This window comes from Carassius auratus, chromosome 30 (assembly GCF_003368295.1).
Source record: "Carassius auratus strain Wakin chromosome 30, ASM336829v1, whole genome shotgun sequence".
NCBI lineage: Eukaryota > Metazoa > Chordata > Actinopteri > Cypriniformes > Cyprinidae > Carassius > Carassius auratus.
In genome coordinates, this window is record NC_039272.1 from 17200395 (window position 1) to 17224704 (window position 24310).

The window sequence follows — 24310 nt, forward strand, 5'->3', positions numbered from 1 at the left end:
ATTTGGAGCTAGTTTGTCGGAACACTTTTGCAAACAGTAGCGGAGCACAATTGTTTGAACTCTTGGATCCAGTAAAACATTCCTTGAGAAGACAAAGCTTGTGATTCGGTGGACTATTAATCATCTGTGGCATTTTAAATGAGTATAAAAACAACGGACAGATGAAAAGGTACTCCGTATCAGTCATATCCTGTTCTGAGGGGGGAAAAAACATTTCTTGCCACTTTCCGCTTGTTTTGCAAGGGCCTAAAGAACTCAATCGCCTTCCGTTCTCGAATAGGGAGTGTATTTTTTTGGTGTGGAAGATTAGATTATAATTATTGAGAGCCATATCAATATTCTGCAGGAAGGAGACCAGAAATGCCCGGAGAAATACCACCTCGATCTCTCATTCTTTGATTGCACTAACTAGTTTCTGTGCCAGCTCTAACCTTAAAAATCATGAAAGAAGCTACAGAACTAGCTTGAGATTAGCAGGAAAAGGCAGCATCTGATAATACTATGGTAGAGTGCAGGTCAAAGTCAGAGATCAAGATGAGTGATCAACACAGGCTTTGATATAAAACTAGACCGGGGAGACTGTGAGGAACCCCCTCAGTGTGACGGACAGAAAATAGGTCCAGTGCAAAGACCTCTTTAACGGCTGCTGGGTTTTCTAGTTATGGAAGGATAACAAGACCAAATCCGGGCTTTAGCGAGACACTGCAGCTCTGTATTTAAAAGCACCGCAGTGTACACAGAGAGTCCACAGAATCATAAGACAGCAGCACGTCACTGGGACGCACTGATCTGCTTTTTACACTGTAATGATTTATACGGCTAAACACTGTGAAAAAAAAAATAATAATAATTTGTAATAACAATTATAATTAAGAAACTTTTTTTCTTATGTTCCAGTAGAATAATTTAATATCATTATAAAATAGCACACAATAAATAAACAAAATAATTTTTAATTCAAACAAATGTGTATAGGTAATAATGAATAATTCTAATAATAATAAAAAGTTTGGAGGTTTCTATTTTTAGATACTTAAAATGTAATTTGTAACTTTGACATGATCCTTCAGAAATCATTCACATATGCTGATTTAGTGCTCAAGAAACATGAGCCTACTTATCCATATTGAAAACAGTTAACAAATATGTAAACTGAGAATTATTTAATAAACAGAAAGTTCAAAACAAAAGCATTTATTTGAAATATACATTTTACAGACTACGAACTTCATAAATGGTAGTGTTAATGTTATTTTTTATCAAATAATAGCTTTTTTAAACTAGAAAATATGACAGAAATACTGTAATTGTGGAATTGTGCTGCCCAGAACTTTACATGCACGCAAACACACCCATAAGAGACACAATTTTGTGCAGAGCTTTGCATTAATGTGCTATAAATGATCTCCAGGAGGATTGCGCCTGACAGACAAAATTGCTTTGGCTTTCACAAGCGACGGAGGCGCTAACGCTACTTCCATGTGGGCGAGCGAAACAACAAACACATGCGCGCACACACATGCACACACTGCTGTGCTGTAGCCATCAGAAAGGATGATAAAAGAGCTAATAGCTCATGGCCTGGTGGACCGCAGCTGCTCCCACACAAGGGAGAAAACTGAGAAAGAAAACGAGAGGACGGAGTAAAGAAACATCACCTAATGGAGTCCACTTCACACAGCAGTCTATCTAGTACACTGCCTACACTACACACCCTGATGTGAATAGAAATAAAACTAATGTGTAACATACTAAACCATAAGCTGAACACAAAATAACACCACCATTATGGACTCAGTGAATAACTTGCTAGACCAAACAGGATGCGAGAAAGATTCTTATTGTTCAGCGCACAAGAGTTTGTTTAACAGACGGCACAGACTAGCAAAAATGTTTAGTCTAGCTATAGCATGGAGTACTGCACTGAAAGCATTCTTAAGCAGTATTTTTTAGGTAAAAACAATTATATAAATATAAGAATACTAGATTTTTGTTTATTCTTAAATGACCAGTGGAGTAGAAAAATTAACTTAATTCAAGATATATTCACTGAATTATGAACATCATAAAATCTCATGTAGTTTTGTTTCAAGGATATGTTTTACTGGAAAGCAAGACATAAATACATAAGAAAATGATTTGCATTTTTTTTTTTGTTAAATCCTGTTTTTTCTCTCTTTTTTTTCTTTCTGTCTCAAGGTTTCTCCAATGTTGGGATTGACTGCTGGGACCCTCATTTTCATCTTTGTCCCTGAGCCAAAGAGAGGAAGTGCTGACCATATCGCTGGACGTATAAAGACACGCACTTCCTGGCTCTGCGACATGAAAGCTCTAGCTAAAAAGTATGCCTGTTCTTTAATCTTTTTTTTTTCTATCCATCACTCAAGAATGTAATGAACCAAATATTCAGGATTGGGGCGTACAAGATGTAATCACTTAGCAATCAGCCATCGACTCAGAATACTGGATCTCTCAAAGTCTATAGTTTTTACAGTCCTACCTTCCCTGGAATTTGTTGACAGTGTATTGGAGTAGCTGGAAACAGTATCCTGCGGTATGACAAAGTATTATACAACTAAAACAGTTTAAATTTTAAAAACATTGTGTAATTTTAGTTGATTGTTAAAAGAAATGATTCACACCACTGGAACCTTGGATCTTAGATCACCACTGGATCTTTGTTGTGGCCAAATTGACAGATTAATGAATCCATAAAGAGCAAGAGTTACAGAAAAACATGCTAAAATGCAGAAGCAGGAAATTGCAAATGCAGAAAAACTCAGGCATTATGCATATTCATTCATTTTCTTTTTGCTCCCTAGCCGCAGTTATGTATTTTCATCTCTGGCATCGGCGGCAGTGTCATTTGCCACGGGGGCGTTTGGGATCTGGATCCCGCAGTACCTGGTCAGAGCTCAGGTGGTGCAGAAGACAGCGTTGATCTGCACAAATCAACCATGCAGCAGCAAAGACAGGTCCTAACATACACATACCGCTGAAAAAGTAATGTACAAATGCAAACATTACACTTTTGACAATGTATTGCTCTCTCATCTCCAGTTTGATATTCGGAGCCATCACCTGTGTGACGGGGCTGTTGGGAGTGGTGATCGGTGCCGTGACCACACGGCTCTGCCGTCAGAAGACCGAGCGTGCCGACCCGCTGGTGTGTGCAGTCAGCATGCTGGGCTCTGCTATTTTCATCTGCCTCATCTTTGTTGTGGCCAAGAAGAGCATTGTGGGAGCGTATGTAAGTAGCTCTATTTTGACTATTCATTTTCAACTTGCTTCAAAACATACTTGTGTGTGTGTGTGTGTTTGTTTGTGTATGTGTGTGTGTGTTCAGCAAGGATGTGTTAAATGGATAAAAAGTGATAAAGACGTATATTGTTAGAAAATATTGTTTTGAATGAATGCTGTTCTTTAAAAAAAATATTAAGCAACACAACTGTTTTAACATTGATAATAAATCAGCATATATGAATGATTTGTGAATTAACACTGAAGACTGGGGTAATGGCTGCTGAAAATATAGTGCTGCATCACAGAAATAAATTAGATTTTAAAGTATATAACAATGGTAAATCAATATTATTGTTTTTCACAGTAGTTCTGTTTTTTAAATAAATATAGCCTTGATGGGCATAAGGAGTAAAACAGTAAAACAATAAAAATCTTACTGATCCCAAACTTTTGAATGACAGTGTATACACACACACACAAACACAGAGGACATATAGTAAATATTTCTTCTAACGGTCTTCCTTGGATTACACATCTGTTATTGCTACAATATTAGAACACTTCATGTAAACATCTCTCATTATATTGGTTACCATGGAATTGTGGCGTAAACACTGAGATTCTCCCCTGAAAGGTTGCTTAACACTGTGGCATAAATATCTCTTGTACAACTCGTAAGACTTGTATTATAATCTCAGTCAGAGTCAAATAAGGTCACTTCTATTCAGAGTTCAATATGTGACCCTGGACCACAAAACTTTAGTGTAAATTTTTCGATATTGAGATGTATACATAATCTAAAATCTGAATAAATAAGCTTTCCATTGATGCATGGTTTGTTAGGATATGACAATATTTGGTGGAGATACAACTATTTGAATATCTGGAACCGAGTGTGCAAAAAGATCAAAATACTGAGAAAATCGCCTTTGACGTTTTTCAAATGAATTCTTAGCAATGCATATTACTAATCAAAAAATAAGTTTTGTTATATTTACAGTAGTAAATTTACAAAATATATTAATGGAACATGATCGTTACTTAATATCCTAATGATTTTTGGCATTAAAGAAAAATCTATACTTTTGAACCATACAATGTATTTTTTTGGCTATTGCATATAAGGCTTTAAAATATATAAAGTCTGTTGAATTCAGTAGGTTTAACAGTTGCTTGGCTGGGTTTTAAGATCCAAACCCAATACTAAAAGAATAAGAGCGACAGGCACTGCATACTTGTTTAATTGGCATGTAAAGCAGGAAAAGGGAGCAGTTTTCACAGTTACTGCTAAGAAACAATGGACTGTGGCATTTCTGAGTCACTAATAGAAAAAGTTATGCTGCATAAGAAAACAAAAAATTCCACCAGGTCACACTCGTTCTTTTAACAAAAAACAATCAGGTCAGAACTTAATGCAACACGCTTCCCGGAGGGCCAAACCAGACTGGGAATCTCGTAAGTGCTTATGATGAGAAGCCTGATGAGAAAATGTTTAAGAGACTGTTTGTCTTTCCTATGGACAGAAGAACCCAGTGCACTTTCTGGTGTTATGTTTGAGAACTCCAAAGCTTGCTCAACGTTCGCCACCTTATCTTAAATATGAAAGACTGGTAATGAACTGAACATACCCTCAGACTCACCTCAAACTCACCTGGTGTTTGGCCTTTGTTAAAAATTGTGATGACTTTGAAAATATTTGTAATAAGGCAGACAGTCTTACCTGTGGCTCACATGAACTCACACAATGTTTGGTTGAATATTGATCAATAAAGGGTGCAAGAAAAGAAAACGATTTATAGTATAAAAAAATATAATTAAAAAATTATATTTAGAAAATGAATATTTAGTAAGAGCTTCTAAATTGACCAAGTGATGGGAAATACATTTATAATGTCACAAAAGATTTGAAATGAAGTCTGTTGTTTTAACTTTTCATTAAAGAATCCTGAGAAATGGTCAAAAATATTAACCAGTACAACTTTTTTTCATCATTTATAATAATAAGAAATGTTTCTTCAGCACTAAATCAGAATGTACAAATTATTCCTGAAGGTTCATGTGACACTAAGGACTGAAATAATGGCAAAAATCAATGAAAGAAGTATATTACTTCGAATTGTAATAATATTTCACAATATTACTATTTTTACAGTATTTTATGATCAAATAAATGCAGCCTTGATGAGCATAAGAGACTTCTTCCAAAACATTAAAAAGTGTATAAAGACTCAAAACTTTTGAACAGTGGTGTACAGTATATTGTCATTTATCACTTTATAGTAAATTGGAAAATGTGGAAAAGGAAAAAGTAAAAGCCTAAAATTTGTAAATTAGTAAAACAGTAAATTATCAAATTTAAGGTATTTATAGAAATGAATGACATCATTTGGACCACAGGCCCTCATGCCATCTTGTCAAACAGGTAACTTTACGGTGTCAGTTCTGCGTAAAAAATATACTCAGCTCGCAACTAAAGACATGTGCACCCTTTCAATCACTTGTCCAGAGGCTTCTGTAATTACATCCAAATGGAGCGTACTAAAAACAAGGATCCAAAACTTTAAGGAGGGAAAATATTTGGAGTGAGAAAATTTGATAGTGACAGATGTGCAGTCCAAGAATGTGACAGCACGCTGGAGCCCTGTCAGGGCTTGTTCCAGCAGGGACAGCTGCCGTCTCATCAGCACACTTCAGCCCTTAACCAGAGTCCTGCAGGGCTTTACAGTTTTAGCCTGTCTGTCCGTCCGTCACGCTGTCTGAGCCTCAAGCCACTTTGGGACAGGGTTTCATACATGTCCAAACACACACGCTTTCATTTCCTCACCTTCAGATATTCTTTCACACCGTGTTTAGACCCGTGAACTAATACTTTCACCTCTGTTTTACACCCTGAGGTCATCCCTCCATCAGCCCTGCTCAACATATCACTCTGAGCCCAACAAAGTCAGAACGGCCACTTGAATGATCAAATTCCCCGGCAACCTACAGTTCATCACACAATCCCATCTGGTCTGACCCCAGCAGCTGGCGTCAGCTGCATTCCGGCCTCAGAGATGTGAAGAGACCATCTACATTCTGTCAAGTCACTAAGATTAGTGGAGATATTTAATCCTTATGTCTCAATCTGCCATAAGCACCTAGAAAATCCAGACCAGACACTCAGGGATATCAGTTAATTTGCGTGGGAATGCCTAAGTCAGTTAGTCTGTTCTCGTGGGATCGCGCGAGTCTGCAAAAAAACCCAAAACAAAACTTGTTAAATGTAACACGTTTTCAGCCGCCAGACATTTTAGGTTCCACTCTAGTATAATGCTAACCACTAGTCTCTTTTTTACGGTTTGGAGCAAGACACGGTTCTGTTGCCCTCAAATCAAAAATTGCATATAACGCAGCCACAGTATAATGACACGTTTTCATATTCCACAACATTTATTAGGGGTTTGTGATTTAGTAGATGAGCCGGGTTAATTTAGCTTTTGACCAACTGCGAACCCTGCTATCTGTATGTATTTATGTACACTTCTCATCTTAAAGGATAAAGTGAAACATAATTGGCCTTTCTTCTCCCCTAACTCTCCTTCTCCCTCTCTTTTTCTCCTCAGATCTGCATTTTCATCGGAGAGACGCTGCTCTTTTTGAACTGGGCCATTACGGCGGACATTTTAATGGTTCGTATTGAAAGCCTGTATTTATCTGCTGCATCGAGTGGAAACTTTAAAGCCTTAAACTGTAACAAAACTGGTCATCTTCTCAGGCTAGGTTCTTATTTTGAACGGTGGGATGCATGACTACGAGGTTTGGCATAGCCTGGGTGGGGCCCAAGACCAAATTGCTGCCTTTGATTGCACTTAATGGAAACGCCACTCATGGAAAATAAAAGGAAATAACATTTTCAGTTCGAATGTTTTGGTCTGGAGGAAGCCAGTGAACTTAGAGCAGTAAACAGAGAGTGCATGTAAGGCAAAGTGAAAGATTTAGCTAGAAAAGCTGTCATGAAGTTGAGTCAGCCAAGGTCTTAAACTCCAGTCAGCTTCGGTCAGTGTAAAGCGCTCTGACAGCGCCTGCTTAAGTGAGCAATCGTGGTACTTTTGTTTTCTTGTTATGGTTTAATGCCAAATTCTCACTGCTGTTTTCATCACCTCTTTTCTCTCTCCAGTATGTTGTCATACCGACCAGAAGAGCCACTGCTGTTGCCTTCCAGGGTTTCACCTCACATTTACTAGGGGATGCTGGGAGCCCGTACCTCATTGGCTTGGTAAGGATGACTCACACATAGTGCAGGGTTACTGCTCCGTATTCAGACATTATAGGGTGGTTTTGTAAATGAAGGGTCTTTTACATACAAGCCAACAGATTTTCAAACAACATTTCAATACCCACAAAAGTCTGAGCACACTAAATAGACAACCATAAAGAAAAATCTGGTTATTGACATGCAGTTTAGAGAGAAAACAATTCTAGAAAGAGGAAGTCAGCTATTTAGAGCTCTCAAAGCTGCACAAGAAAGATGTATGGCTCCTTTTCTAGTTCACAATAGCAGATTTACACAAAAGCCCTCTGAAGGTTTTCCCGCTCCTTGTGTCTTTCCAGTAATACCTTTCCACAGGAGACATGATTGTGTTTGTTTATATGCCAGTCACCAACTCATTCAAGGCTACATTCATCCACAAGTGTTCCCTTCGGTCTCTTAGACACTTTTTGTGAAACAATAAGCTACGCTGCCTTGTGCCGTATGACATTGTGTATGATTTTGTATGCTGACCCTGGCTCCGTTCCCTTTTCTGATTTCCACTCTTGTTCATGTTAAGAAAACAAAGCCAAGCCGATCACAGTGCAGCATAAATTCATCATTCTTCTTAACTCCAGAAAAAGCACACTGTGTTTCCTAGACTTCCGACTCCTGTAGACATTCCTAGCATTCCCAACAGGAGTCACTGGAGTCGATCCAAGTAAAACAGTAACTCCTGTCCGTGCTTTTGACAGGTTCAGAGCCCTCCGTCATGCAGGACTCAAGTTCAGACACATTGTTCGCTTATTCCTTAATCACCTTCAACCTCTTGCAACAGAAGTGCATTTGCAGTGTTTGTTCTTTATCTGTCTCACACAAGCACTTCCATACACTGCCATAAGAACAGAGCAGAAGTGAAATCTACCTATACATATGTTTCTGGAATGTTCTAGACAGGTGGTATTTGAACACAGTTGATGATTTAATGACTTGATGTTGAATCTGACCTGCTGAGGTGTAGTTTTAGATGTTTGCGTCATGAGTTATTCTCTCAGATACTACATCGAACGAAGGGAGTAAGTAGTAAACACTTTCCCAGCTCATAGACAGGTTTAAATCTAGATGTACATTTATGCATTATAAAGGCAGATATTTTAAAACTTGTTAAAGTTTCTGAAAAGTGGGATGCTCACCGAGGCTGAATTTATTTGATCAAAATAAAGTAAAACATTCATATTAAGTGAATTAAGTTAAATAGTTGTGCTTTTCTTTTTTCCTTTATGGATTTTCTTTGATGATCCTTGATGAATAGAAAGTTCAAAAGAACATAATTTATGTGAAATATATAAAATTATGAATGTGAATTTTGATTAGTTTAATATGCCTAATGCTTAAAAGTATTATTTCCTTTAAAGCCCAGATGTTTAAGTTTATGCAAGTTCACATTGCATAAAAGCTTCTGCTCTGGGAATCAATCCCATGATTTTTTATTGCTAGCACTTTACTAAACTGTTTGACTACTCTTTTCTCAAAGATCAGAGGTCAAGTTCACTCAAGTCACAGTGTAAACAGCTTCCATCCGCTCAAAACACCCTACCTGCTGACAGATAGCTGGGCAGTGTGGTTATAATTCTGCCACGTTTTGTGATGTTTCATTTGTGGTCAGTTCACATGCCTCGGTTGCATTTCTGGGAATACAATGATCTTTTATTTAAATTCTAAAACAGCAGTTCAGTTACGTCTTCACAGGAAGTGTGTGGACATTCTGGCCTGTCAAATCCAGGAACGTGGGACCAAGTCATGCATCAACAGTTACTTGATAATTTCACTCCGGAGGTCTGGCAGGCTAGTGTGATGGTGACTGTGACGTACTTCTGTCGCAAAAAACCTGCCAGCTCTGAATAACAAAAAGAAGAGATTTTAGAGAAAACCACAGGAACTTTGACACAGGGCAGTGACAATATAGTTTTTCCAGACATTTAAGCTGTTATGAGAGCAGTGCCATCCAATAGCTTACTGAAGACAACTGGAAAGAAATGTAAGAACATGTGGCAAGCAGATGACATCTTATTCTAAAAACTGAACAATGTGTGCACTAGACCTGTGAATGAATAACATTTCCAAAATACCTGGTAATGCTCCATTTTACTCTAACTGATGTAAAAACATTCAGAGTACCTGTGTGAATCTATACCCTCAGGCATAGTGGGTGGTGTAATTATCTATAAAAATAAGCTATCAACTGAAATCTACCATCTTTTTTTGCAAAAAACCTTATTAGACACGCACAAGAAATGTTCAACCTCAGCCTTATTTTTATCAGGAGAAATAGTTTATGTTTGGCATCATGAAGGCCGACATATACACACACATACAGCAGTGTGGTCTGCGCGCACACACAAACACACAACGTTTTCTTAGCTGTCTAAATAGGGGTATTCTGTAGACATTATATATTATAAACAAGGACTTCCCCACAAATACGTTTTTTTTTTAGATTTATCTCACTTTTGGGTAACTATTTGTCCACAAAATATGGTTAAATATGTACAAACACACACAGACCTCACTGTCAGCACCTACTCACACACCTTTTAGAGTCAGCATTTCTACCTGACCCATGAGACATGCTAGTGCTGATAAAGGATTAGCCAACTTAAAGTCAGTAAGATGGACTCTGAGGAGATTATTAGCGCTTCTAAATGTATTTTTAATGCTGCTGTTAGTGCCTTTGTCAAAATACAACTTGTGCTTTATTTTCTAATAATATGCTACTTTAGAATAGCCAGAACAAAGCCACTGGCATGGCCTTTAAGTGTACTCTTACAAATTTACCTTTTTTTTTTTTTTGCAGATACTGTATAGGCCTTTAAAAATTATTTTCCAGGAAAATGGAACAAAAATGTTGCTGACTCAAACTACACTTTATTTTTGTACAATCAGATGCTCTTTAGAACGACAATACGCCCTGCTGATATCACAGAGGAAATAACCCACCTCATGTGGTCATTAACATTAAGAACCAGTTGCTAACTACTGACTGAGTGAATCCTAAGGGAGCACAAAGCATAAAATTAAATCAGTTTGCAAAATTGAAACTGAACTAAATGCTTCCTTGATTAAATCAATAGTTTAATTAATGTTTATTGTCTTTTTACAGATATATTGACTTGCTGTTCAAAAGATACCAATAGCTTAAGACAAGTTAGCACAATTAACCATTCACCCAGTAACTGAATAAAACAGCACAGCTCTTGACGACAATATTAGGAAGTAACAGTAATTATTTCATTAATGTCGCTGATGACTCGCAGCAGACCTTTCCTTTGTTTGCTAATGAGTGCTCTTTTGTTTGTGTTTCTGTGTGTTCCTGTAGATATCAGACTCGCTGCAGGAGAGCTACGCTACATCAGCGTTATGGCAGTTCCTGAGTTTGGGCTATGCCCTGATGCTCTGCCCCTTTGTCATCGTTTTGGGGGGGATGTTCTTCCTGGCCACCGCCCTCTTCTTCCTCGACGATCGTGACAAAGCAGAGAACCAGTGAGTGTCTAGACCTGTACTCATAACTTTGATAGCACTAATTCACTCCAATTTTTTAAGTCATGATTCTGAAAACTATCTAAAGGCATTGAGGTGCTTCCGTTTCAAGGGCTCCTTACTTTACATTCCTAAACGGGGTTATCATTTCCCATGTCCCATATCCTCCACTGGCAAAGACAATCTGGAGAATAGCGGTTGCCATGGTGATTGTGGTAGCCTTGGCCATCTTTGTGTGCCTGGTGAATAGCCTCAGGTGGACAGTTAATCCACATGATTGATAGACGGATAGAGATCTAGATTTATTCTCAAACAAAGACACTCTGCAGAAGTGATCTGCCTATTGGAAAATGGTACTTTACGTGGGTTACAGATGCGCTTTAGTGGATCAGGAGATTTACATATTCAAATCATTAATCTTTATAGGAGAGATTTCAAAATAAATGTCATTTCAGTAGACTAGCATCAGGCAGAGACAAGCTAACTAAGCAATGACGACATGAAACAAAATAAACTTCAAATAAACCCCAATGTTGTCTCTTGCTATTCAAGCTAGCCAGACATGTAATTTCATTTTAACATGGCATTCATAACCAATTGTAAGATAACTTGTCCTATGTTTTTATATTTAAACATAGACATTTTAAAAATACTTCATCTAAAACATATGGAGGTTTGGTTATAGAAAAGTCCCATTGCCTTAAAAGGTAAAAACAAACATGGTACCCAATCTTTGCGAGTCACTTTCTGTTACGCGGTCATCTTTTCTCAAGTGGATATCCTGTGTGTGTTGCCACTCAAAAATGACTTCCTTCCTGTCTGCTTGGAGACATTTTTAGGCAGGGTGGTATGTTGAATTATTGTGGAAGATCTTCCCACGATAGGTCTTAGAGACAGCCCAGGAGGTTGACTTTTCTTTTCGTCTCGCCATCTATTACAGTAGGCAGTTTAATCATTATAGTCATTTTTCACATGGAGCTACTCAGCAGGATTATTAAATTGTTCTTTTTCCTGCTATATATCATAAGTAGTGGAATACAAATAGTGCACTACAGATACAAGTCTTAAATCAATCGTAACATGAATAAATCTTGCGAAAAAATACGTTGTCTAGGTTTAAGTTTTGTGTCAAACAGAATAACATATAACTGACTATTTTCAAGTAGGTTTCCTTGAAAACTTCCCTCTTCTACTATTGGTCAGATTAAGAGATAGGCCTCACACAATTGGTGGAGCCAGTGTTGCTATGCCAGGCTGCTCAGATACTCACAAGAACAGAGCAACCATGGTGCATTTTTCAGGGAAATAAACGTGTAGTTTTCTCTGTATATTAATAAAGGATAAGAGAACATAAAATAAACTCCACTTCAAATGTAATTACTATATGTATATTTACTATAAATATATATAACTTTTTTTATTTAGATTAAATGAAAAATACTTCATTTACATTTAGAATAAGTTAAAAGGAATCTTAAATTTAGATTTATTATGATAACAAATCCACCTTTCTGTAAAAAATAAATACAATTATATGACAAAGAACTTTATGCTATGTAATGACCTGCTATTTCATGCATGCCAAAAGCAGAAACTACATAAAGCAGTTGTATCTGCGAATGCAGCATACACTATAAGCTTATATCCAGCTGTTATGAGCCTGTGCAATTAAACATTTCCAACAAATAATCTTACACAACACCCTTCTCACAATTTTTCATGAGCATTGCATCATCACGAGTCATCATGCAGTCTAAAAATAGGTTTTTATCCATGCTGTTTCAGTAGTTCTTTATTCGCAAATATCTTGTTACATGAATATAGCATTCTTTTTTGTCTTCCTCTATTTATGGATACAACGTGGAAAATGAAAGGCGTTCACTGGAGCGGAGGAGTATATATTGAGCTTGAAGAGTACTTTATTCCTAGGCTTTAAGCTGTTTTGGGCCATGAGGGAGCTGTTTATAGTGTAGGGGAAAACACTGGGCACCCAGGCAGTCACGCAAAAATACACACTCACACATCACACACACACACACACACACACACACACATTTGTCTCATATCCTTTGCTGCCTGGCATCAGTCGGTATGGTGTCCTTTGGGATGTACTGTAGATATAAGCATCCTGTGAACTGTGTGTTAAAGCACTAGCAGCCTGTGAAGTGTCGTCACCATTGAGATTTCCAATAGAGTGAGTGAAATTACAAGAAGGCAAGAAAACATCTCATCATAGGGAAAAAAATTAAGGAGTGAAAATCCTCATCTGTGAATATGAGGAGAACTGAAGTACTTTTACTATGCAATAAGTGTTTCTAACATTAAGAATCCGGATCCTCACCAACTTCTGTTGCTAACCTGACCACCTGAGCTTTGCATCTAAATGGTTGGATTTCAGTAATGCTGCTGTAAATTTGCTTTGTAAATTAAAGTTATCAAACTTTTGGACCCCTATATATAATATGATGTGTAGTGTACAATTATAAAAAGTATTGCATAAAAAATATAGCTACACTATTTTCCCGCTCATTATTCAGTTGTTGTTTTTTTTCTTCTCCAGAGTAAACCAGCTTTCCCGGTCGCTGTCCACGGTTAAGGTAAGACCTCAAATTCCTGATTTTCCCCTTACACTGTTATAAACTGTTATCCTTTTGACCTTTTAAAAAAGAGAATACAATGGTTCAGGCTTATTTATGAGAAGGTATTCTGGACTGTAAGGGGAGAAATAATAACATACCACCTTTATAAAACTCCAGAGCTGCACACTTAACCTTTATTTACCCTATGTTTTACACATTGGAGTCCTTTTCTTTATAACAGATGCTTTGAGTCATTTTTTTGAGCGAGCAGGTTATTTCATCAGCTGATAATCTCAAATCTGGCTGGTCTTCAAGCCTCTGTCCCTGCCCCCTTCCCCTCTTTCTCTTATCAGCCTCTCACACTCACAGTTATGAGCCTGTTTGTATAATTACCATGACTTTGTATGCCCCAAAAGAACGGCAAAGCATCAAAAGACAGAGAAAGAAAACATCAGGAAATAGGCTTTCCTGGTTGCCCGTCTTTAGGTGGAGGACAATGTGTGTGGGAGCAGTACACCAAAAATAACTAGTCCCCTAACTATTTGGACTGAGAGGGCGGATTGTAACTGTTAAATGTGGTCATGTATTTTTGTTCTGCAGACAGGATGTCCCAAGTTAGCTGTCCTAAATCCTCTACAGCACCCGCCACTTTCTAATTAGCAAAACTACCACTCTTTATTAGGTTAACAGCCTAAACTGACTGCAGTTTAACTACAAATCAATTAAATATATCTGGTTGGATGCAGCATATTCCGTGGCCTTGAGGCCTAGCCTGTCAGAGGCATATACATTAGCATAAATGAGCGTGTGATGGCAAGAAATATTGCCTCAGTCACTTATATAAATGGGAAAAGTTCTGTGATCAATAGGGGTCAAAGCACAAAGTGAAGAGGAAACCGCAGAGTTACATAACAGATGGACACCCAATATTAGAAAAGAAAATTAGGAGGAGGCCAGTGATGTGACAGTGGGAGTGGGAGAACGAGAAAAATCACTATTGTGACATTAGCCTTGATTAGGGCCAAAGATTTCAGACCGGAAGGGCTTGCAACCAAAACAATGAGAAGATAGTAGAGAGAATAAATGAGAGATGGAAAGGGAAAGCAATGGAGAAACAGAGCACTGCCCTTGCAGATGGAGGACGTGCTAGCAGTGAGCATAGTGAGTGCTTAAATCTGATGGACAAAGAATGGCATCATGACAAAATGGAGAGTCTCCTCCATAAAAAAGCTTGTCTTTCCTTTTAGAGAACTTCTTCTAATTAAATGATACCACAATCAGATATGTCCTTCAGCTATTCTCCCTTTGGGCAGTTTAACATGATTTAATTTCCTAAATGCTTATTCTGCTCAGTATGAGCTGCACAGTTTTGTATGTTACCCTTAAAAAAAAATTTTGGGGGTGGGTATGAAGATTGGTTATTTATTTGAGACTCTATTGCTCATAAAGGCTACAAATATTTGATCTGAATTCTAGTAAAACTGAAAAATAGTGAAATATTAGTGCAATTTAAATGAACAATTTTCTATTTTATTACATTGTAAAATGTAATTTATTTATGCGATTATCAGTCATTAAGTGTCATACGTCCCTTCAGAAATATTATGCTGATTTGGTGTTCAAGAAATTTCTAATTGTTTTCAGTGTTGAAAACATATGTACATTGGTTTGCCATGTTCCTGAAGTACAAATGAAGTTTTACACTTTAAATGTATAAACCCCATTTGTAAATAGTAAATGACAACATTTAGTTCACGCAAGGAGATGACCACATACTTTAAAGGGGGGGGTGAAATGCTCGTTTTCACTTAATATCATGTTAATCTTGAGTACCTATAGAGTAGTACTGCATCCTTCATAACTCCAAAAAGTATTTAGTTTTATTATATTCATAAGAGAAAGATAGTCTGTACCGATTTTTCCCGGAAAAACACGAGCGCCTGGAGGCGCATACTCGAAAAAACTTTCCGAAACTTGTGACAAACCGGAAGGAGTATTTTTGGAACAGAAATACTCCTTCAAACGTACAACTTAATTTTTGAAACTTTGTCCATGTTTAGCATGGGAATCCAACTCTTTAACAGTGTAAAAAACTCAGTATGCATGAAATAGCATTTCACCCCCCCTTTAAAATACTTTTTTTCACTAAGCTGTTTTCCTGCAAGAAAAATAAAAACTTAAAAAACCCTGGTTTAAAAGATAAAATCCAGCATTAGTCTATAATTACTTAACTTTCACAGTGTATGAGTGTGTGTTAACACACAATGAAGAAAACAATGGTTTGTTTAATAGTAGAAGAGCTTCTAGGCCAGATTATTTGTGGCATAATGATAGACAAATCCCAAACAAGACCCGGGATGCTCCGTAAACGTCACTGATGTGATTATCTAAGCATAATACCATATTATTTAACATTTTTAGTTACGTTGCATGAGCCAAATATCATCATACAGTACTTCTGTACTCTGCATTTCCTATCTGTTCTGCATTAAAATGAAACTGTCAAGTAATCGTCAAGTTTGACAGACTTGTGATGTGAGTGGGGCAGCTGCGGGAAACTTACAGAAGCTCTGGTTGCAGTGTGTGTGTAAAAATGGGGGTTGGTTTACCTCACCAGCAGCACCAGACAGATGGCTCAGTGGGTACTGAGTTATAATAATTCAAATGAAACATCCTGTTGGGAAGCCAGAGACGAGAATGTTATTGCTCCAAGTTTTATTCAACAACACAAACAGCCAGATACTGACCTATCTTTGTCTTTTTCTTTTTGATTCCCTCAGGTTACCAAATGAGATGGGCCTACCGCAATGGGATGAAAATATGGCCAAGTGGAGGGGGAAAAAAACAGAAGGAATAAAACTAGCAGCTAACTCACTATACGCACACTCAACACACTCTCGGATCACCGCTATCATATCATCTCTTCTTTTTCGTTTCGTCCAGTGAAGGCCGTTCTGAATTCGAGTCGCACCATGCTTGACCTGAGAAACCTTCAGTTGGCAAGAGGTCAGCCAATCAGCAGCTGGTGTGCAGCTATTAATGATGTATATAAAGAGCCATGTGGGTTTGGAAGAGGGTGCGCTAGAGCGCTCAGTGCCATACTACTGAACACAGCACAGACACACGCTCCAGTCCTGTCACGCTGCCTGTCGATCTGCACCAAGTGCCAAAGCATCACATTCCTAATGGGGACCTGTACCAGTGCTGCTCACAGCCAATAAGGGGCTCGCCAATATGACAAAATCCTGTAAATACAGAACTGAAGGAATCACATCACATCACATCAGATACCCAACAAAAACAAACCACACGGTGAGCCCTGCCTTAAGAAATCTGGCAGAGGCACAGGTCTGGTCCCTGGTCACTTTTCTTTCATAAAGATCCTTTTCTTTGCTTATTATTAAATGTATTTTTCCATTCTTTTTCTTAGCACTTACCATTTTAACGCAGTGCCAGTGACACCCGAGACCATTGAAATCGATCATCATCTTTTCTCTTCTTGCTCTGATTGTGTGTTTTTACAAATGAAACTGGAGGGACTTCATAAACTATAGCTGAAAGGGACACTGGATTGTAAATATGATCTTTTTATAATGAAGAAACAACATGTAAATGCTTTCATACTGAACCTTTCTGCCAGGATGAATCACGTAGTATGTCCAACAGGAGAGCAGAAATACTAAAAAAACGTTAACAAGTGAACAAAGCCAAGGTTATCGTCACTTGTTTAGTGTTTTCCAGTGAGGAATTCCTTCTGCAGTACCGGGTTACCCACCCAGACGGGCAAACCTTCATTTTAACTGCGGATAAGAGTCACAGGCTCAGTCTATAAGAATGAAAGTCTTTGTATGTTGGCTTACCTTGCTCATTTAGTTTCTATATATCCCTTTACTGGAAAAGAAGAGTCGGAAAGGATGATCGTGTATCTCAGCCAAGTTACTTACCTACATACGTTACTGTCCATTTTTAAAAAGGGAATTTTAAATCATAGGTTAAGCTAAGTCTGTATTTTGTTTTTATAATTTGTTGTGGATTCTGTGAATTTTGTGGAGGTTTTTTATTAGCAGAAAACAGTTGTTTGAATATGTTGCATACACTAAGAAAAGCACTTTGCTTTTCACAGAATAGTCATGGATGTGAAGAGACAAAGTTGGAGGGTAAAACTGCAGAACCTATTCTTTTTCCTTCTTATTGGCCTGTGTGGTTTCGCTTCAGATTATAGTTTGTAATATATGCAATTTAAAAGAAGATTTCACCATTAACAAACGTGAAAGCTTTGACAGTGGCAATAATTTGTATATCTTCATGTTTAGCCAGATTTGCTCAGAGCACACACACTCACCACTGTCACTTTTTTGCAAGCTGGCGTTACCAAATCCGTCTGCGTCTGAAGCCGTTCAAATGTAAATCTGTTTCTCAAAGAGAAGGCTTTTTCTCCATCTTGAAAACAGCACCTTGCCTATAGATTGATGTGGAAAAAAGCCGATCCGTGTTTTGAAGGTCTGACTTAACGTATCATGTGAAATTACCGTCCCTATTTGCCAGTCATATCCTTTTAGCTTTCATCATGCCAGGTGAAAAGCCTTTGAATGTGATTCTGTCCGATCCAATGTGTTTACACACGCCAATTTATCCTAATGAAGCTTTTGTATTATTATTATTATTATTCTTTTACAGACGTCTTTTTCTTTCTTTTTACAAATATGAGTTTTATATATAAACACTATAAAGATAAACTATATTATGCAGCAATTTTAATATATTGTGAACTGCTTTGATGCAATGTATTTATTACGTTTTTCATTTGTTTATTTGCTACCCTTGCTGATAAGATGGAATAAGGGAAAAATAATGTCATCGATATTATGTACAGTTTCATTTTTGGTTTATTTTTTTATTTTTTAAATGCCTCCTTGTCACCATTTGAAGAATCTCTCAGTTGTTCATCTCAGAGAACTGTGTTTTCACAGGAGCCAATTATTTTACTGATTCACACACAGCATGATTTACAATGTATTGTGTATCAACATGTTTCTTAGACCAATGAACTGATACTTTAACTGATTTATTTTGCACAAGCAACTGGGTGTGTGAATAATGTGCTGATCGGGGGGGGTTCTCTTACTGTCTAATTCAATAGTTCTACACTGGCATTTTGTAAGTGCTAGCTTTGAGGGATTATTACCCATTCACTGCCTGGCTACTAGCTTTTCAGAGTTATTTTACGTGCTATCAATGATTATATGACTATTGTTTATTTGTTTGTTGAAAGGCGACACTCACGGTGATCTCGATCGTATGAACGACTGGCTTAATATTTGTAAGGCCATGTTCATTTTATTGACAAGACGCTACTGCTTATGAGCAGTTTTTATGAGATCATTTTATTTGCTAAATCGTGAGAGTTGAGTATTTCAGATTGCACATTTTCTTGTCATACAAGAATTCTGTAAAGATGAACCTATTTCTGAGGTCAAGCAGAAATTAAAAGGTGATTTTATTTTTTAGAGCAAGTGTGATTATAAAGAAAAGTATCTAGGACGTTTACTGTGATGCTCCCACAGGGATATAAACCTATATGTAACTGATCAAAATAAACTTATTTAATCAAAAAAAGAGCAGTACAGTGTTTTTTTTTTACATTATTAAAAAAAGTGCATGTGTCATTTTTGATTGGTTAACCAGGTATCATGACTGTACAGAATTTAATAATCTTTTTTGGTGAATTGTTAATTCATGTTGGTTAAATTAGAATACAACTTAAAAAATGCTAAAATGTCCTTTATTTGTGTTTTTGGTAAGATATGTTAAATTTATTCAGCAAGGATGTACTGCATTTATCAAAAGGGACAGTAAAGACATTTATATTGTTACAAAAGAAAATTAAATAGTCATAACAGGAATAAACGACATTTTAAAATACATTTTTGAAATGTGTTTAAATAGAAAAATGGAAATAAAATTTCACAGCACTACTGTTTTTACTGTATTTTTAATCAAATAAATGCAGCTGTGGACATCAATAAAAATATCACAAAATCTGTCCATTCTCGGAATACCCTTCCATGCTTCTGATTCACAGAGTGATTAGAATCAGGAATAACCAATCCGAGAGCTACACTCCTACAGCACATGAATGGGCTCTAATGTCAAAGCCCCATTAGCACATACCTGGGGGGACAGAAAGGAGACTTTCACTGCTCTGGAGCAGGAAGCCCTCTCTCTTCCTCTCATTCAGAGGTAGGAGAAGGGGAGGGGCGGACAGAGCAAAAGGTTTCATTTTCATCGGCTAGTGTAAAAGTCAGCCCAGTTTTGGGGGACTGGATGAAGACTAGCATTGTTTAGAGAGGCACACTGCACCTCTGTTGCTCAGCAACTGTTTCTGACTGTGACGCCAGAGAAGAAGAATGTAGATGGAGAAGGTCACCAGTGTGTTGACAAGACATGAAACACCTACATAGCCAGTGACTGTTGCTGAAAATATGAGAAAATGTGCCTAGCAACAGCTGTCACATTCATTCACATAACAGATGAAAATGCAATATTTGCTTAAGGTGTGACCCCAACCGCATATGAAAGCAAATCGAGAAAGTTCACAAATATCTGCAACCGTAGCCACAGCTGAGGACAGAATTACCTCAGAACTTCTGAAAAGCTCCTGTAGGCACTAAGTCGAACACAAAGAACAGAAGACACATAATGGCCAAATATCTATATTTTCCGAAAGTTAAACACAGAGCTGATGGCCTCAAATGCCCCAAAACTGCTTACTGTGTCTGCGTTCAATCAGAAGTATTGATCACAGGAGTTTTTCTAATCACAAGTGACCCCATCTAACCTTTGACAGGAAGGGCCTTATCTAGTTTAAAGGAAACATCTCAACGTTTGATTAATTTACAAGCTAACCATTCGATTTCGGTATTACACACTAAAGATGCTCTGTCTTATTGACAGCCGTTTCAATATTTACATTCGTAAAATGCTAATTCAAAATCAACAGAATCCTGAAATGAATGGAATATATGTTGGACGTCTATGGGTAAAATCAAGTCAGAACAAACTTCCATTCGATATTTGTATTTAGACTGAAATAAAACAACAAACTGATGAAGACCTTTCTCCACTGGACACTGAACTCTGATAACCTGACAGAAATGCACTGGCCAAGAAAAACCAAGCCTAATTCTGGCATGACACGATGAAAAAACACTGTCAAAGTCAACAGAACCGTGGAGATCTGACAGGAAACTCTAGGGTGTAGACAGGATATAATGGTTCCTTATACTCAGCAGGAAAATCAATGTGGCAATTTCTTTTCCAAGGGACTGTTCAAACATTCTGTGGGCCAAAGAAACAAAAAATAAAAACAAGAGTAATTCTGGGTCAATTTCAAGCTTAAGAAAATAGTTGTTGAGGCATGTGTCGATTTTTGTTTGGTTATATTGACAAGTCACTCTTTTTTTTAGCTATTTTGCCAGTTAAAGCATCAAATCCATATGTTGAAGCTTTAGAACATACAGTTTAGTTCAATCCCCTTGTTCTCTATTAAAACAGTGCTGAGAAAAGCGTTTGGAAAGGATAATTCATTCAAAAATGACACTTCTGTCACCACTTACTCTCATGTCACTTGAAACATGTATGACTCTCTTTTGTTAATGACAAAAGATAGAAGAGATATTTGTCATTGTCTTTAGTACAATGAAAGAATACACGTGAAAATATATGTTTAAAGAGCTGTTTTTCTACTTAGTAAACTAGTAAAAGACAAGTCAATGTACAAAACCACCCCATTGATTTTTATTAAAAAGAAATGGCATTCAAAATATATTATTTTGTGTTCAAGAAGAAAGTCATACAGATATACCGTAGAGGGATATGTGGGGGAATAAAATAATTTTACTTTTTGGACGAACAAGCCCTTTAATAACTTGGTTAGAGCAGAAACTACTCTGGAGGTCTTGAAAAGTTACACGGAAAAGAAATAATTTTCAATTTCAAGCAGCAGCACATAATACACAGTCAATGTTTATGTTGACACAGATCATCCATTTGACACCTGAATGCATCTAGTACAACATTTAATACCTTATAAATACAAAATCATGCAGTGAACGCCTAAAAACTAGTATGTAAATTAGTTTGAGGGTACAGTATGTAAGGAGAAACTCTGCAACATTAGAAAGAAAAACTTGCCCTGCATTAGAGTACCCCAGCAGCTGAAGAACATAAAAGACATAATCTGTAGAGAGCCGCATGATATTCGCTCTCTGATTGTGAATTAAGTCATTCCACGCACGTTTTAGTGCAGTCAGAGTATTTGCTATTCCTCCTCAAACGCCAGAGACCAATACAAAAGGTCAAAGCTAAGAATAGCACCCTACAGTACAACACAAAATTCAGCATAATTGTGCATATAGGGACTAAAATAACACATGCTTAGCTTAAAAGCACACTTCATTAAATATAGAGAAAAAGGGGAAGATGCCACACTCTCCATCTTTACTCATTAATAAAAAGGGAAAGGAAGACAGAGAATAGCAGATGAGAACAGACAGATCTCCTATCTAAAAAATAAAGCCCTGGGGACAAATTCAAACCCGTTTACAGAATCATGCTTTCAACATAATGGAGGCATCCAAGCGCATTTCTTCAATAAAAGAAGAACTGCTTTTACGGATGTGGTTTCTAAAGTCAGGCAGAACAGCAATATGAGCAGCTGAGGCCTATTTACCAATTAAATAAATATGTGGACACAAAAAATCATGTTATATTCTTACCTGAATATCATCTTGAAGTTTCCGCTAACAAATAACATTTTTGCATTCCACTGCGTCCTTTTCCATGTTTTTCTATGTAAACTTGTGATAGACACTGAGCTTGGTTTTCTTGCGGATGACAACTGGTCAAAAAACATGGGCTGGACATTGCTAGTTCATTAAATATTTGATATTCTTACCTGAATATTATCTTAGAGCTCACCTAATATATGCAAACATGGAAATGTGCAGCACCCAGCACTATTTATGCTCATATTTAATATATCCTGCCCCACATTATTGCATTCTTGTATATTTATTATTATCATAACTGTGTAGTGGAAGACTGGATGAGCACTCTGAAATGCAGCGATGACATGGTTGACTGGTATGATACAGATGCCATGACTGACCAATCAGATAAGCATTCCAGAATGTAATAAAAGTTAATAATAAAATATATTACAACAGTCAAAAGCAGATAGAAACAGAAGAATACAGGTAAACAGCAGAACATATCTAATAAAAGATAACAATAAAATATATTACTGCAGTCAAAGGCAGATAGAAACAGAAGAATACAGGTAAACGACAGAACACTCTCTTTATGAACTCATTATCTTTTGTACTATGGCAATTAAGATTTACATGTTCATACTAACATGCTAAATTAATTGCCAGCTAAAAAAATTTTTAATTTTCATGCCACCTTGAAATACATTAATTCAGTCATGTACTTATGAGCATGACATGGACTGCAGTGTAATGCAATGTGTTGGTTATAACAAAATGTTTTTTTGAGGAGTGTGTTTTATGGACAAAGATGTGAAACCTAATTAAATTGCTAATGGCTATAGGATTGATTGTACAAGTGTGTCTCGATTCAGGCTTTTAAATTTATGAAAGCCTCATGGTGTGTTTTAGGGCCATTTGTGAATTCTGGCTTCCATGCACACTGGCTTTACATCTTCAAACATTGACTGATCTCACTAATCAGCTGCAGTGCACCACTCTAACAAGACTCAAGTTCACGTTCTCCGCACTCATTTTCGTGGTTTTTCCCCATTTCATCACGATGCACATGCATCTTAATGAACACAGCATGCTACATGTGACTCATTCACAGCACTTCATGAGCTCCTGCAGTGGAATTGAGCAACTAGAGCATGTACATATATCCTACTTAACATATGACAGAGCTGGCAATGTGCCAGGAAGACAAATATTGCAAAACATGTACATTCTGCTATTCTGTTGTTATTGGTTATAGGAATAGAAACTTAAATCGTGCCAGTAGCTCATAGATTTTCTCATATTTTCACGTTTAAAAAAGGCTGGCCTAAAATTAGCAAATTTATACATCAAAAAATGGCTACACACAAACTTATAAACATATTTTATATTTTAGTTTGTGATGATAGCAAACCAAAGAGTGAATAAAGGCCCCTGTATTGAATCCATGCATTTTTGTAAGATAAATATCCATGTTTTAAATGTAATAAACAAAATTTTCTCACTTCTGCTGACTGTGGTGTGGAAGTTTTGCAGGCAGATGACGTAAGACGTATGCATCGCGCGCGTGTCTCTGAGAAATGCCGGAGCATTTACTTTAGCAAAGGAAAACCAGTCTCCTCTTGTCTTATATCGAAATCCTCTGACATTTTTCTTTACAAATCCTTGTTTTTTGCTTCTAATTCATGACCGGCATTTTGTTTTGTCTCCTCGTCGTCACTAATCTCGCAACGTCTACGTCTTACGTCATCCGCAAAAACGGCTTCCGCGCATGACAGTCAGCGGAAGTGAGAATTTATCTTACAAAAAATGCATGGATTCGCTACAGGAGGCCTTTAATTACCTCCCGGAGGGAGCACATTTTATTACAAATGCACACACTTTATTTCACGTCTTTTGAACTTTTGACAAACATCACCCGCTTTACCGCCATTAAAAGGCTTGGATGGGCCAGT

At 37.2% G+C, this 24310-nt stretch overlaps 1 protein-coding gene across 1 annotated transcript in view; it reads left to right on the forward strand.

Moving 5' to 3' along the window:
• Positions 1–19203, forward strand: part of spns2 (SPNS lysolipid transporter 2, sphingosine-1-phosphate) — a 62951-nt gene extending 43748 nt beyond the window's left edge. Inside the window, exons 6-13 of the mRNA XM_026211799.1 lie at positions 2200–2342; positions 2823–2975; positions 3061–3250; positions 6846–6911; positions 7400–7498; positions 10848–11011; positions 13569–13605; positions 16368–19203. Coding sequence (XP_026067584.1) covers positions 2200–2342; positions 2823–2975; positions 3061–3250; positions 6846–6911; positions 7400–7498; positions 10848–11011; positions 13569–13605; positions 16368–16379 — 864 coding nt within the window. The 3' untranslated portion in view covers positions 16380–19203. The remainder of the gene's footprint in view (positions 1–2199; positions 2343–2822; positions 2976–3060; positions 3251–6845; positions 6912–7399; positions 7499–10847; positions 11012–13568; positions 13606–16367) is intronic.
• Positions 19204–24310: the final 5107 nt, after the last annotated feature.